Source organism: Spermophilus citellus, assembly GCF_964194105.1.
Source record: "Spermophilus citellus genome assembly, chromosome: 7".
Lineage (NCBI taxonomy): Eukaryota > Metazoa > Chordata > Mammalia > Rodentia > Sciuridae > Spermophilus > Spermophilus citellus.
The window spans coordinates 165372051-165385136 of NC_138188.1; the positions used below are offsets into that span (position 1 = coordinate 165372051).

Consider the following 13086-nt stretch of genomic DNA (forward strand, 5'->3'; position numbering starts at 1 on the left):
AGCTTGGAGGTACTGCTGCTCCCACCTCTTCCCCATGCCATGGTCCGTGAGCTTCTCTGCTCCCCTTTCTTTCCTGTTCATCCACCTCTGCTTCCCATATTGTATTTGCTTTTAAGAACAGCTCTCCCCAAAATCTTTCTCTTATCACCCCAGTTTTTATCTCAGCCTTTGATCCACAAAGGCTTTTTCTTGTTTCTGCCAAACTTGTTTCTTGTTTCAGGTGTTTCTTGGTTTGCAGAAGCTCGTCTTTTAGCAGACTTCTCACAAAGCCCATGACAACTGCATTGGCATTGCTTACGATTTTGAATATCTAAAACTCTGGCTTTGAAGGCCTGTCTGACTGAGAGGAGGCCCTGCGGCCACGCTGTCTTCAGGAATTTGTGAAGGCATGGCCCCTCTGGCCTGTGGAGTCGGAGTCCTTGCCTAAGCCGAGTGCGCTGCTCCTCTGCCTAGAGAACCCTCTTTCTGTCTCACTGGTCTCCGTGCCTGTCTGGAGGCCACCACCATGGGCCAGTTTGCACGGGTGTGGGATAAACCTTCTCACTGTGAGTCTTTTTCCCCTAAAACTTTGGTAAGGGTTGATTTAAGTGTTGGCTCTCCTTCGGGGCTTTCACTTCTTGCCTGGTGCTCTGTACTTGTCTTTGATGGCTGCTACCTGCTCTGCCTCATTTTCTCTGGATGGCTTCCAGTGCTCCCTGTACAGTCAATTGGACTGTTCCCCTTTGGGCCCTGTAACAGTGTTTATTTCCAGGCCTTGTCCTTTTCTTCAGTTCTGCTTAGATTTTGTTTAGCAGCTCCCAGTTTTGTCTGCCTTAGCGCCCCATTTGCATTTTACAGTGTTGTAGGTCTTTGCTCTAGTGATCTCACATCTGCTTCTGCCTCGGTCCTGGAATGCTGATTGGTACTCCCCATCTTGCCGTGGGGTTCTGTCATTGCTGATGGGATTCACTTTGAGGCAGTCCTGTGCCACAAAGGATTTTCTGTGCCTGTTTTCTCTCTTTTAAAAGCACACAGTTTCCTGCACCAGCTGTAGCAGGGAAGGGTGTGTTGAGGGATGAGGCTTGGGCTTACTTGTTCTTTTCTTTTCTTTTCTTTCTCTCTCTCTCTCTTTCTTTCTTTCTTTCTTTCTTTCTTAATATTTAGTTTTTAGTTGTAGTTAGACACAATACCTTTATTTTGTTTATTTATTTTTATGTGATGCTGAGGATTGAACCCAGGGCTTTGTGCCTGCTAGGCGAGTGCTCTGCTGCTGAACAACAACCCCATCCCTTACTGGTTCTTTTCTAGGAAGCATCCTTTTTCTGCTGGTCAGCAAATGCAGTATTCATATTGTTTTAAAACTGTATTTTTGGAGATGGGATTTAATCAGTGTGCCTTCTGATGTCTCAGTGTTCCTTTATTCTTGTGGGAAGCTCAAGTCCATTCTTCCTGAACCCTTCTCTTTTCTACCCCAGCTCCCATTTCTCTTCCTGCTCTGAAGCACTTGTCCCAGTGTCACACCCTTCTGTGCTCTTCCTGTGGATTTCCTGCAGTCGGTGTGTTGACCCCTGAGGTCAGCTGCTCCATTTTTGTACTTCTGGGTGGAACCTCACTTCTTGGGGTGTGGATCAGTGTGTTTGGCTGCTGTGACCTGGCAGGGCTTGCCCCTTTCCATTGTGGTTTTGCCATTGGCAGAGCACACAGGGATCTGGCCATTTAACTCTGGGGTCTTCCAGATACAGATTGGTGTGTCCTTTCTCTTGCCTCATATTTTATTGACAAGTGAATTGTCAGTTCTTCTGGTGAGAAAACCATCCTGGCTACAGAATTCTGAGGCCATTGGACAAGGGATGGAAGACCCCATGTGCAGCCTGTTGCTACACTCACCCCAGCTTTTGACACTTCTTCATCTCTAAAACGTTCATTGTCGTGAGTTCGGGGCCTGAGTATGCCACCTGAGAGAAGGGGCCTCCAGGCCCTCCGCTAGTGACAGAGAGGGCCAAGGACTGCAAGTCCTGAGGCTCCCCAGCCAGGCTCCCTTGGTGCTCCTGCTCCTGCAGACCAGTGGTGGAGGCCTCTCCTCGTGGGCTCGGGTCCCAGCTTCCTTTGTCGTCCCACCTGCTCACTGCTGGTTCACCCTCTCCCGGCTGCCAGTCTGTTGGGCACCCGGTTGTTCTCCTCTCCCAGCTGCTGAGCTCCTGAGGTGTGTGCCTCTTTGTTTGTCAGGATCATTTCCCTGTTCTCTGTAGGGAGGAGACGCAGGCCTGTGAAATCTGAGACTTTTCACAGGAGATATCTTGCATTGTTTTCTCTTTTGTCCTTAACTTTTGAGTATTACCTTGTGTGTTTTTTAAAATTTTTTAATTGAGATGTAGTTCATGCGCCATAAGTCTACTCTCTTAAAGTGTGCATCAGTGGCTTTGGTCTGTCCCACACGTGGAGCTCAGGGCCCAGCTCTACAGCTGTGGTCTCCCACCCTCTAGCCAGTGGCACTCTCAGCCCTCTGCTGCACCAGTGCGGCAGCCTTCCCTGGTGAGGGAGGAGGGAGAGGGGTTTTCCTTCAGCCTCATCCTTCATGGGATCTTCTTGCATTGGGGTTTTTTTGTTTGTTTTCTGCACTTGAAAGCTCCTGCTGTGGTGGGATGTGACATACTAGGGAAACCACTTCAGGGAGAACCATTGATGGCTGCCATGTGGCTCAAAAGAAAGGCCCTGTCGTTCAGCATGGGCTCTGATTACCACTGATCACAGTTCTAGGTGCTGGACACTGTAGTCTGTGTGCCTTTAGGATGCCCATGGCAGTGGTTTGTGGGGACCATAAGTATGCACCTGTGGAGCAGATGACCAAATGCAGCAAGGAGGATGATGTTCTGAAGTGAGTGCTTGTGGCTGGGAATCCAGTTTCCAGTGTTAGCAGCAAACCTGAATTCTAAAAGCACAAAAGTCAAAAATATAAACTGAGTTGAAAATGAGACGCTCTGGAGAAGCACTAGGTTGTGCCGAGGGTGACTCCCGAGGGCAGAGTTGCAGGCTGGGGTTGGAGAGATTGAAGGGAATTATCTCACTGGCTGTGAAAGTGGGACGCAGCGATGTACTTAAATTAATTTTCATTTAATAACTGTCATTTCAAAGTCAGGGTGTACACAGATAAGAACACTAACATAAGTAGAACATTTATATGATCTGTCAAAATATTTCTTCTGGGTCACCCACTGTGAGGTGGACGCCACCCAGTACAGCACTGCTACTTGGGCTACACCAGGCAGCATTCTTGGGGCCAGCTCTGCTGACACACGTCTCCTCACACAGGTCTCGGACTCAAATGCTTCAGAGATGGGCACTGTTCTGTCGAATGCAAGAAATGATTACCAAACCCTGTCCTAAGGACAGGACCATGCACTGGAGCTCACGTGCTCCAATGTTTTGTCTTTCAGGTAGGCGGGCACTGACTAGCCAGCCCCTCTGCAGATTCCCCGTTCTGGCGATGATGCTCTGAGCCCAGTGCACCTGGCATTCACATCTATGGACCTGCTCTGAACCGTAGAGCCTGCCTATGGGGGAAGGTGAGTTGCTGTGAAGTCCCCTCTGTGCGCTTGCTTGTTCATCAGGGACGTGGGCCACCGAGCCAAGTTCACCCCTGAGGAATGCAGCTGCTGGAAGTGGCACAGTCCCACATCCTTCCCTGCTTTGGTTCTTGATGGGCCCTGAGGTTCTGCTATGTAGGACTTTGGGGGAAGGGTCCCTCGTTCCAGCGTCCATGGGCTGGTTGTGGTTGCACACCCTCATGTCCCAGTCTGCCCATGGCCACTTACCCAGAGTTACCTGGGAAGCTGGGGAAGTAGGAGGGAAGCCCTGAATGTTGAGCAGAAGACTGTTCTGGGTGCTGAGGCCCCTGGAGGGTGTCTGAGATTGGGTCCTTAGAGCCCAGGGCAGGGCAGCATTAGGAGGGGTACTTTTGTGCCACCTGATGCCACCCTGTGGCTGTGGTCCCTGTGGCTTTCCCAAGCCCGGTGTAGGAAAGGGCAGAAATCAAGGAAATGGGGGACACCGAAAGAAAGACAATGGCAGAGCTAAAAGCTGGTGTTCTCTTAAGGAGTAGTTAGCCCTCTGATAAGAGGGTTCAAGAAAATGGAGAGGTGATACTGATAAGAATCAAAGGCACAAAAATAAGGAATGACAACTGAGAAGAAGGCTTGCAGTACTGTAATGGCCACACGTCAACACAACTGAACACTTGACAGAAACGGATAACTTCCCAGGAAAGTTACAGTGCCAAAATAGACTTGAGAAGAAAGAGAGAACTTGAGTGGGCCAGTTCATATTTAAATTATTATCAAAGACTTGCCTTTCATAAAAGCCCTCACTCGTGTGTGTCACAGATAGTTGTACCCAGCTTTAAGGACGTCTAAGGCTTCTAACTCACATAGGCCATTCCAGAAAGCAGAGAAGGAGAGCCCCCAGCACTCAGACCAATACAAATCGATCTCAACTCCAATATCATGTAATGTTTACAAAGAAAGAGCAAGCCCAGGTTATTGGAACTATGCCTAAAAATTCAATACGAGATATGAATGTGTCAAAATCAAAGTACATTTAAAACAAATAAAGAAAATATTATGATTTAATAGGGTCCACCATAAGATTTCAAATAATCTTTGTGCTATTCACTAGTTAAGTGGACTGGTAAAGAATAATAACAGGCTTAACTCAACTAATGCAGCACAGGTGATGAATGAAGTCCATGCCATCAATGGCAAGAGCTCCTAACAAACCAGGAGTGTAGAGCTCCAGCCTTGGCCCAGGAGCCCATCACACCACAAATATTGTCTTGGTGGCGAATGTTAGATGCCTTCACCCAAGGTCAGCAACAAGGCCAGGGTGAGCTCTGCCACCACAGTGCAGCCTTCTTCATGTACAGGGACCATCACAGGAATACGGAGGGTAGATGTAACACTGGCATTCTTTGCAAACAAGTGTGATGATCTGTTCTAGAAAAGTCAAGAAAATCAAAACCTACGAGGACAAACAGAATAGTTTAGCAGAACCCATGAGGTGTCCAGAAGTTAACCCGAGTGAGGGTGCACAGAACTCTGTGGCAAAATCTAATGCTCTAAGAAGGACTTGGAGGACAAGAGTGGAGTGAGATGTTCACAGCCTGTCTTGGGAGAGTTGATAACATAAATGTGTTGGTTTTCCGTACTCAATTCACAAACACATTGGGACCGCAATCAAAATTCCAGGTGGATTTTGAAGAACTCAGTAAACCTTTAGAAGTTTACTTCTGAACATGAAAATTCAGAGGTTTCTGGAGATTTGAGATGTGTTTTGTCAGCATTAGAGAAGACTGAAGCCAGAAGGCCCGAAGGTCTAGAGTCAAGGTTACCAAACAGTGTGCTGTCTGCATCGAATCAGATGGAGACCTAAGTGCGAAAGGTGAAAACCATGGAATTGATTTTAAAAAAGCGTAAATGCATTTATTACCTGGGACGTAAAAAGGAATTCATAAATAACACAAAAAAAGCAAAAATGATAACAAAAGTTTGGTAAGTTGAGTTATACCAAATTAAAGATTTCAAAAAAGCAGCAGCTCAGGAGGCAGCCTCAGCAAGTTCAAGGACAGCCTCAGCAACTTGGCAAGATCCTGTGCCAATCATAAGTAAGTAAGTAAATAAATAAATAAATAAGGCTGGGGATGTGACTCAATGGCAAAGCACTAAGTTTGATCCCCAGTACCACCAAAAGAAAAAGAAAAGATTTTAAAGAAGGATTCCATGGGGAAAATAATGAGAAATGAAAAAAAGGAGAAGATATCTGGGGAGTCTGAAACCAAGAAGGCATCAGCATCTTGAGCACACATGGAAGTCTAAATAAGCCCCCATTCTGGGGATGGGGGCAGAATAGTCCCACAGGCGCCCATGTCCTGATCCTTGCACAGCAGGGATAACATGCAGGGGGCTTGGGCTGTGAGCCAGGTTGACCTTTCTGTGAGATGATCCTGCTTAAGTCCTTCACATGTGGAAGAGTGGGCAGAAGGTCAGAGTCACATCTAAAGTTGTCAAGTTGCTGGCTTTGAAGGTGGAAGAGGGGGTGGCCTCTAGGTGCTGCAGGCTCTCCTAGGGCCTTCAGGAGGAACACAGTCCTGCAGACCCTGGAGTCTAGCCCAGCGAGGTCTGAGTCAGACATCTGACTTCCAGAACTGTGAGATCATCCATTTGTATTGTTTTAAGCCATTAAATTTGTGCTTTGTAACATCAGCAACAGGAAACTAACATGCACTGTAACTTCTGAAGAAAAATAGGCAATGTATCTGAAAGATAATTTACGGAAGAGAAAATGCAAAAGGCTGGTGTGCTCCTAGTCAGAGACATGAAAACTAGAAGGACTTTACACCCCTTGGTGCAGCTTAGATCTGAGAAAACCGGAGGCTCCCAGACTACCCACCAGAGGGCGCACAGGCAGGGCTGGAGAGTCACCAAGCTTGTGACCCATGCATCTCTGAGGGTGTGAGATCCCCACACACAGCACAGCACACACCGGTTGGGTACTGTGGGTGTGGATGCAGCAGGGATCTCAGTGTTCCTTCCTGGAAAAGAGTGGACATAAAACATGGTGGAAGCATGCCACAGAGCAGCTGGGCACCATGTACTGGGTGTGCAGTGGGGAGCAGGTGTGGGCCTCGCAGCCCCGTGCAGAGTGAACCTCCAGAAGGACTGGCAAGGTCAAGCCCTTGTTTTTGTCAGTAAAGGCATGAATAGATAGCCAAGAACATGTAACACAAGCCGCATCCAACCCTGGAGGGGGGTTCCTGAGGCAGTGCTCTGTGCCCCTGACTCAAGAATGGGACTGTGACAAGTAGCCTAAGGGCAGCCTTGCCTGGAGCTGCCATGCGGAGGGGCTGCGCGTTCAGCACAGTCAGCACAGCACATCAGCCCCTTCCGTGGAAGGGGAGAAGAAGGAGTCTCAAGAAAGGAACAATGAACGAAAAGCAAAGGAAATGGTTTTATTTCCTCAAGTTGAAGCACTGAAGGGGCTCAAGCCAGCCTGCTTCACAGCTTGGTGAATCGAGCCCCAGAGAGGCCAGGTAGTGGGCTCAGTGTGGGGACTAGACCATGGATTGAAAGCTCAGACAAGCGCTTCCTACCCTGCCTGTGCAGGTGTCCATGCCACTATCCTTTGTTAAAATGTATTTTCATTTTAATTACAGTAAAATGTATGTGACTTAGAACTTTGTGTCTTAACCACTTCTCTGTGCACAGTCCAGGGCATTAGGAACTTTCACACTGTTGGGTGCCACCTCCAGAACTCTTCATCAGGCACAACTGGAACTCTCACCATGAATGACTCCCTGCTCCCCTGCCCCAGTCCCTGCCACCCACCTTTCTTCTTTCTGTCTCTCATTTGATCTCATGTAAGTGGGATCATTCATTACTTTTCTTCCTGTGACTGGCTTATTTCACTTTGCACGATGCCGTCAAGGTTTATCTCCACTCACCCATCCACAGACACGCTCCCCCACCTCTCAGCTGGTGTGAGTAATGCTGCTGTGAACAGAGATGTACAATATGTCTTCAAGACCTTGCTCTCAACTCTTGTGGTATATATCCAGAAGTATCATTGCTGGGTCATATGGTAATTCTATTTTTAATTTTTTGAAGAGTCACTGAACAATTTTGCCTTCCTGTCGACAGTTCACCAACTTCTTTTTTCTTTTTTTTAAATCATAGCTACCCTAATGGGCATGGGTTGGTATCACATTGTGGTTTTGATTCACATTTCCCTCATGATTGGTAACTATTTTATGTGACTAAAATGAAATTCCTAAGTTTGGGTACTTTATTTATTTATTTTTTAAAGATTCTTATTTAGAACACAGCCCTGAAAGCTCACGGGCATGGCACCACACCTGCTCCGTCGTGGTAAGGCCTCATGGTGGATGGCATCATGCTGGCGGAACGTGTACAACAGGGAGGGACCTTGTTGCCGCAGTCTTGGCTGGGCACAAAATCACGAGCCTCTCACAGCTTTGTAGATTTAAACAGCAATTCTTTATTCCCGAACTCACACCGGCCTCTACACACGTTCTGGGGAAATTCAAGTTCTGCCGCACAATTCACGTCCCAAATACTTTCTCAATTCCACGAGAACTCAACGGGAACTCAGGCAGCAAGATACGCCCTATTCCCAGCAGCAATAACCTTAAACCTGGAACTGCCTTAAACCCAGATTGTCTTAAACCCGGAACGCCCTAAACCCAAATTGTCTTAAACCGGGATACTTCCTAAAACCTGCAGGATACACCCTAAACCTGGATCCACCCTCGTCCTTGAGCAGGGTCACCTTTCTCAAACACACATGCAATGTCACAGCGAATTTCCAAGGCAAGTCCATTTAACATGGGGTACGCTGGCAAGGAAATTTCGATGCGTCATTCCTATTTGGCAATGGCCCTCAGCACCTTGTGGAGAGGCAAGAAACCAGAAACTGACCAGGACTGGCTGGGGTTCCATAGGAACCGGTTCCCAATCCCTCCTGAGGGCACACCCCCAGTGACCTCAGGACTCCCGCAGACCCCACCTGTTAAGGCCCACCACCTGCTAGCAGCATCACACTGAGGACCGAGCCCCAGCGTGTGAGCCCTTGGGAGCAGACCTCATCCATCCACAGCCGTGATGTGATCACCTTTTCATGGCTTGCTGGCCATTGGTACATCTTTTTTGGAGAAATGTGTGTGCAAATCCTATGCCCATTTTTCAGTTGAGTTGCTTGGATTTTGTTGGGTTGTAAGAGTTCTTTATATACTCTATATTAACCCCTTACCAATTGTATGATTCAAAAGATATTTCTCCCAGTCCATGTTTTTTGCCCTCTCACTCTGTTAATCATGTCTCTTGCTGCACAGAAATTTTAAATTTTGCTTATAGTTTATTTTCACTTTTTACTTATGCTTTTGATGTCATAGCCAAGAAATTATTATGAAATCTAATATCATGAAGGTTTTGTACTATTTTCTTCTAAGAGCTTTGTGGTCCCAGCTCTTATGTTTCAGTCTGATTTGGGGTTTATATTGGTATGTGGCTTTTGTTTGCATGTAGATACCTGATTTTTCCAGCCCCATTTGTTGAAAAGACTGTCCTCTCCCCATCAAATGTTCTTGGCACTCCTGTCCAAAGTATTTGGCCACACATGTAAAAGTAGGTTTCTGGGCTTTTTATTTTATTCCATTCATTTGTCTGTCTGTATGCAAGCACCACACTATTGTGGTGATCATAGCTTTGTGATAAATTTTGAAGTCAGGAACTGTGAGTCCTCCAGTCTTGTTCTTTTCAAGGTTGTTGTGGCTGTTTTTGTATCCCTTGCGACTCCATAGGAAGTTAAGGCATGCAGAAATGCTGCTGCTCTTCTGACAGGCATTCAGTCTGCAGGTTGCTTGGGTAGCACTGGCATCTTAACAGCACTGTCTTTCAGTTCATGAACACAGATATCTTTCAGGCTTGTGTGTGTGTGTGTGTGTGTGTGTGTGTGTGTGTGTGTGTGTGTTTTCCTTCTGTCAGTTTTCAGGGTCTAAGTCATTCACCTCTTTGGTTAAGCCTGTACTAAAGAACTTTATCCTTTTGATGCTATAGTAAGAATTGCTTATCTAATTTCATTTGGATTGTTCATGGTGAGACAAGTCCTTTCTGATGAGGTGAACAGTAGAAAGGACGTTTGGACTCTGTGCTGGCTAGTGGGGTGGAGAAAGCTCTCTTCCTTGCAGGCAGCCCTGACACAGGGCTCTGGGCAGCAGATGATAGCTGGCAGGCTGGGGAGGTGAGCAGGGCAGTGGCTACCCGCTCTCCTCCTTCAGCATCTGCTGCCCTGGCTTCACTGTAGCCCAGTCCTGCAGGTTGGCCCGAGCCTGACAGGGAGCTTCTAGAGAAGGTGTAGGAAGGGCCCAAGGAGCCGTATGCTTAGAGAAGATGGGAGCAGGCCCAGAGTTTTGCCCTTTTCTCTGTTCTACACCCAACTCCAGGCCACCCCATGGTGGCAGCAGTGGAGCAACAGGGCCATGGAGTCTAAGATCTAGCGGGTGGGGCTTCCTCTCAGGGTGGCAGCCATGGTCCCTCCCAAGAGGTGGGATGAGTCTCTGTTGTTTTTTTCCTCTCTCTGCCTTTCCTTTGCCTGATCCTAGACGTGGGCACATATGGGAAGTAAAAGGTGAGCAGGATAGAGAAACCTAGAGCATTCTGACCCCAAGAGGGAGAAAAAGAGTCTGGGGGCTGAGAAGAGCAGGGGCAGGGAAGAGTGACCTGCTCAGGCGAGCCCAAGAGAAGTCACAGTGGTCTCCTGGGCTCATCCCAGCTTCACTTACATAAATCTGACGCTCAACAGCCTATCATAGACCGAGAACCATGATGAGGGGTGGAGCATCCCAGGGCCTCACTTTTTTGTAGACCCTACCCGGGGCTGTGCCAAGTGTGGATGCCACCGGGTCCTTGCCTGGACACCATGCAGAGTGGTGCACACACAGGAGATCCAAGTAGGACTGGAAGGGCTCTGATACAGCTGGCCACACACGAGCCAGTTAGAGCTGACATAGAAATGCTTTCCCTGGGCTTCAAGGGAAGTCAGAGCCTCTGACTTATCCAGCAGACTCAGATCTTGTAGTGAGGCTCGTGCACTGCTCGGGTCAGGGGCCACATACCTGTTCACCCTCTGCATGGTGGCAAGTGCTGGGTAGGCACTGGGTGCAGCTGCAGAAGTAATGGGTGGAATCCAGGGGAACAAAAAGCCCACAGCAGAGGAGGAAGAGCCACCACTGAACCAACATGTAAATAACCAAGAAGCCATGGCGCACCATCAACTCTGGGGCCCACATTTGGAGCAGATCCTGGGGGGCGGATAATGCTGCCCTGGGGTCTTGCTGCCTACTTTTATGGGGGTATTGCATAGAGAGACTCCCTGAGGGAGTCAGCTTGAGAGACAGTGCCTGAGGGCTCACAGCACTCCCCACAGCACTGCTCTAGTTACCCCGTCCCCAAGACACCCTCCTCTGCTCCTCAGCCCTGCCCTCACCCTCACGACGACCTTGCCAGCCCTTTCCCAGGGACCCTCACAGACCTCTCCCTCATGCCCTCAGTATCGCCCCTGGTGACCCAGCAGATGTGCCCAGAAAGTCTCCCAAGGTTGGTAGGCGTGTTTGGGACCAGCAGAGTATTGCAGTGGAACTCTGTGTGCTGTGGCACACTGTGGGTGTACTCAAGGAGGCTGTGCAAGGGTAAGTTTCTATTGGAAAAAAAGGGGACAAATTTACCTAAGATCTTGCATAGGAGAATGTTGGTCTTGAAGACCCAAGGCAGGAGTTGGCATCGGTTCTTTGGTGGGGGTGCTGCTGCTGAGTTCTGTCCAGAGCATCCTATCCAAGTTGTCACAGTCTTAGAAAACCTTAAAGATAACTGTGTTTCAGAAATCTGTGCACACGCAGCATGCAAAGAACGGGGCATGTGTAGAAGGAGAAGGGGTTTTAGGAAGTCCTTTAGTAGTGATCTCAGGCAGGAGGCAGGAGTCTTCCACCTTCATAACCTTCCAGCTCCAAGGTAAGGCGAGACAGGAATGGTTCCATCTTAGGGTCAGCAGTTCTCCCCTTCTAAAGTGCCTTTCTTGGTGAGGTTTTCCCCTAAGGAGCATGTGCAAGATCCAAACTAGCCCCTTTGCCCATGCCAGTCACCCTCTGTTCATCTCTTAGCATGCATTGCCGTCCAAGAGAAGGCAGGTACCAGGCAGACAAGAAGTGCCTGGTGCTGTATCACAGTGCCTGGGCCTGGGGCAGTGCCTGGCATCAGCAGGTGCTTAGCAGGTGGCAGAGAGCAGAGCAAGCCTTGCTGGACCAGGTAGAACTGGCCAGCCGAGCCCAGGCCATGGGGGCCAGGCAGGAGAGGACTGGTGGAGGTGAGTGAGGCATGCTATGTGGGGTGCCCAGCATGACTGTGCGTCAGGAGAGTGCAAGTGCATCCCGGCCGCTGGGTCTGAGTCCTGATCAGTGACCTCACTCTTTCCCAACAAGAAGGGATATTTGCTCCCTGCCTCTGCTCAGAGGCAGCATCTCACACACTGGGGAAACCCGCAGATAGCAGCCATCAGGTGACTGCTGAGCTCCCAATGAGCCTGGTCCCTGTGTCATCACTACATATTGCCCAGAGCACCCCTCTGGGCCTCACTGGGCTCTGTGCAAGATCCTGTGGCCTTTCCAGGAGGGAGTGGGTCTGCCACGCGACCAGCGCACAAGCCTCATAAAAGAAAGTTCGATACATAAAAATTGCTAGTGAGTTTTAAAATTAAAGAGACAGACTCTCATTTACCTTTATTTCCCAGCTCCGAGATGGCTTCTCCTAGCTCCCACCTCCAGCCACCTAATGCGGTGGCGAGGTTTACAGAAGAGGCGAGAGAGAGAGAGAGAGAGAGAGAGAGAGAGAGCGCGCGCGCACGCCAGGGAGTGAGCTTTTATTGGGAAACAAAAAATTCCAGGGAAAATCCCATTCAATGAAGGTTAAAGGGGGCAGCATCCCAAGGTCAGAGCCAATGATTGGGTCTTCGAGTCAGTGGCCAGTCATGCCTCTGCACGGACAAGCCCTCGTACCTGGGACAGGGTGGGGAAGGCTCTGACACCGCTGTGTCTAAACACCTCTCACCCAGCCAGGGTGGTAACTCAAATCACGTGCGAGGATGGCCTCCCACAAGTGGGCACTCAGGGGTACGCACTTGGAGACCTGCAGACAGGAATGCAGGAATGGCTAAACTCCACCTTGCTCCTTGGACACAGGGTCCCGGACTCCAGGCCATTGGGCAAGGGCTGATGACTAGGGCCTCTCACCAGAGAGGCCAGGTAGCCACCTGCTGGTCCATAGCCAGAGGCTTCTCTAAGGTGGTGGAGGGGTGGCCCCTTTCCTTAGCACATGAATGCCTGAAAAAGGAGCTGTTCCCACAGAGTACAGAGAGGGAGCCCTGGCAGTCACTAACCCAGTGCAGTCTATGTACTGGATGGGGTTGTAGAAGCTGGGGGGCCCAGCCTTGTGACACATGACCCCAAAAAAGACATAGGAGTCGTTTGTATGGGGGCCAGAAAGAGCTCTC

The 13086-nt window shown here is 49.1% G+C and overlaps 1 protein-coding gene across 1 annotated transcript in view; it reads left to right on the forward strand.

Moving 5' to 3' along the window:
* The window catches only part of PCBP3 (poly(rC) binding protein 3), a 227031-nt gene that overhangs the window by 147849 nt on the left and 66096 nt on the right, over positions 1–13086 (forward strand). Inside the window, exon 3 of the mRNA XM_081301485.1 lies at positions 3414–3542. Within this exon, the coding sequence (XP_081157611.1) occupies positions 3533–3542 (10 nt within the window). The 5' untranslated portion in view covers positions 3414–3532. The remainder of the gene's footprint in view (positions 1–3413; positions 3543–13086) is intronic.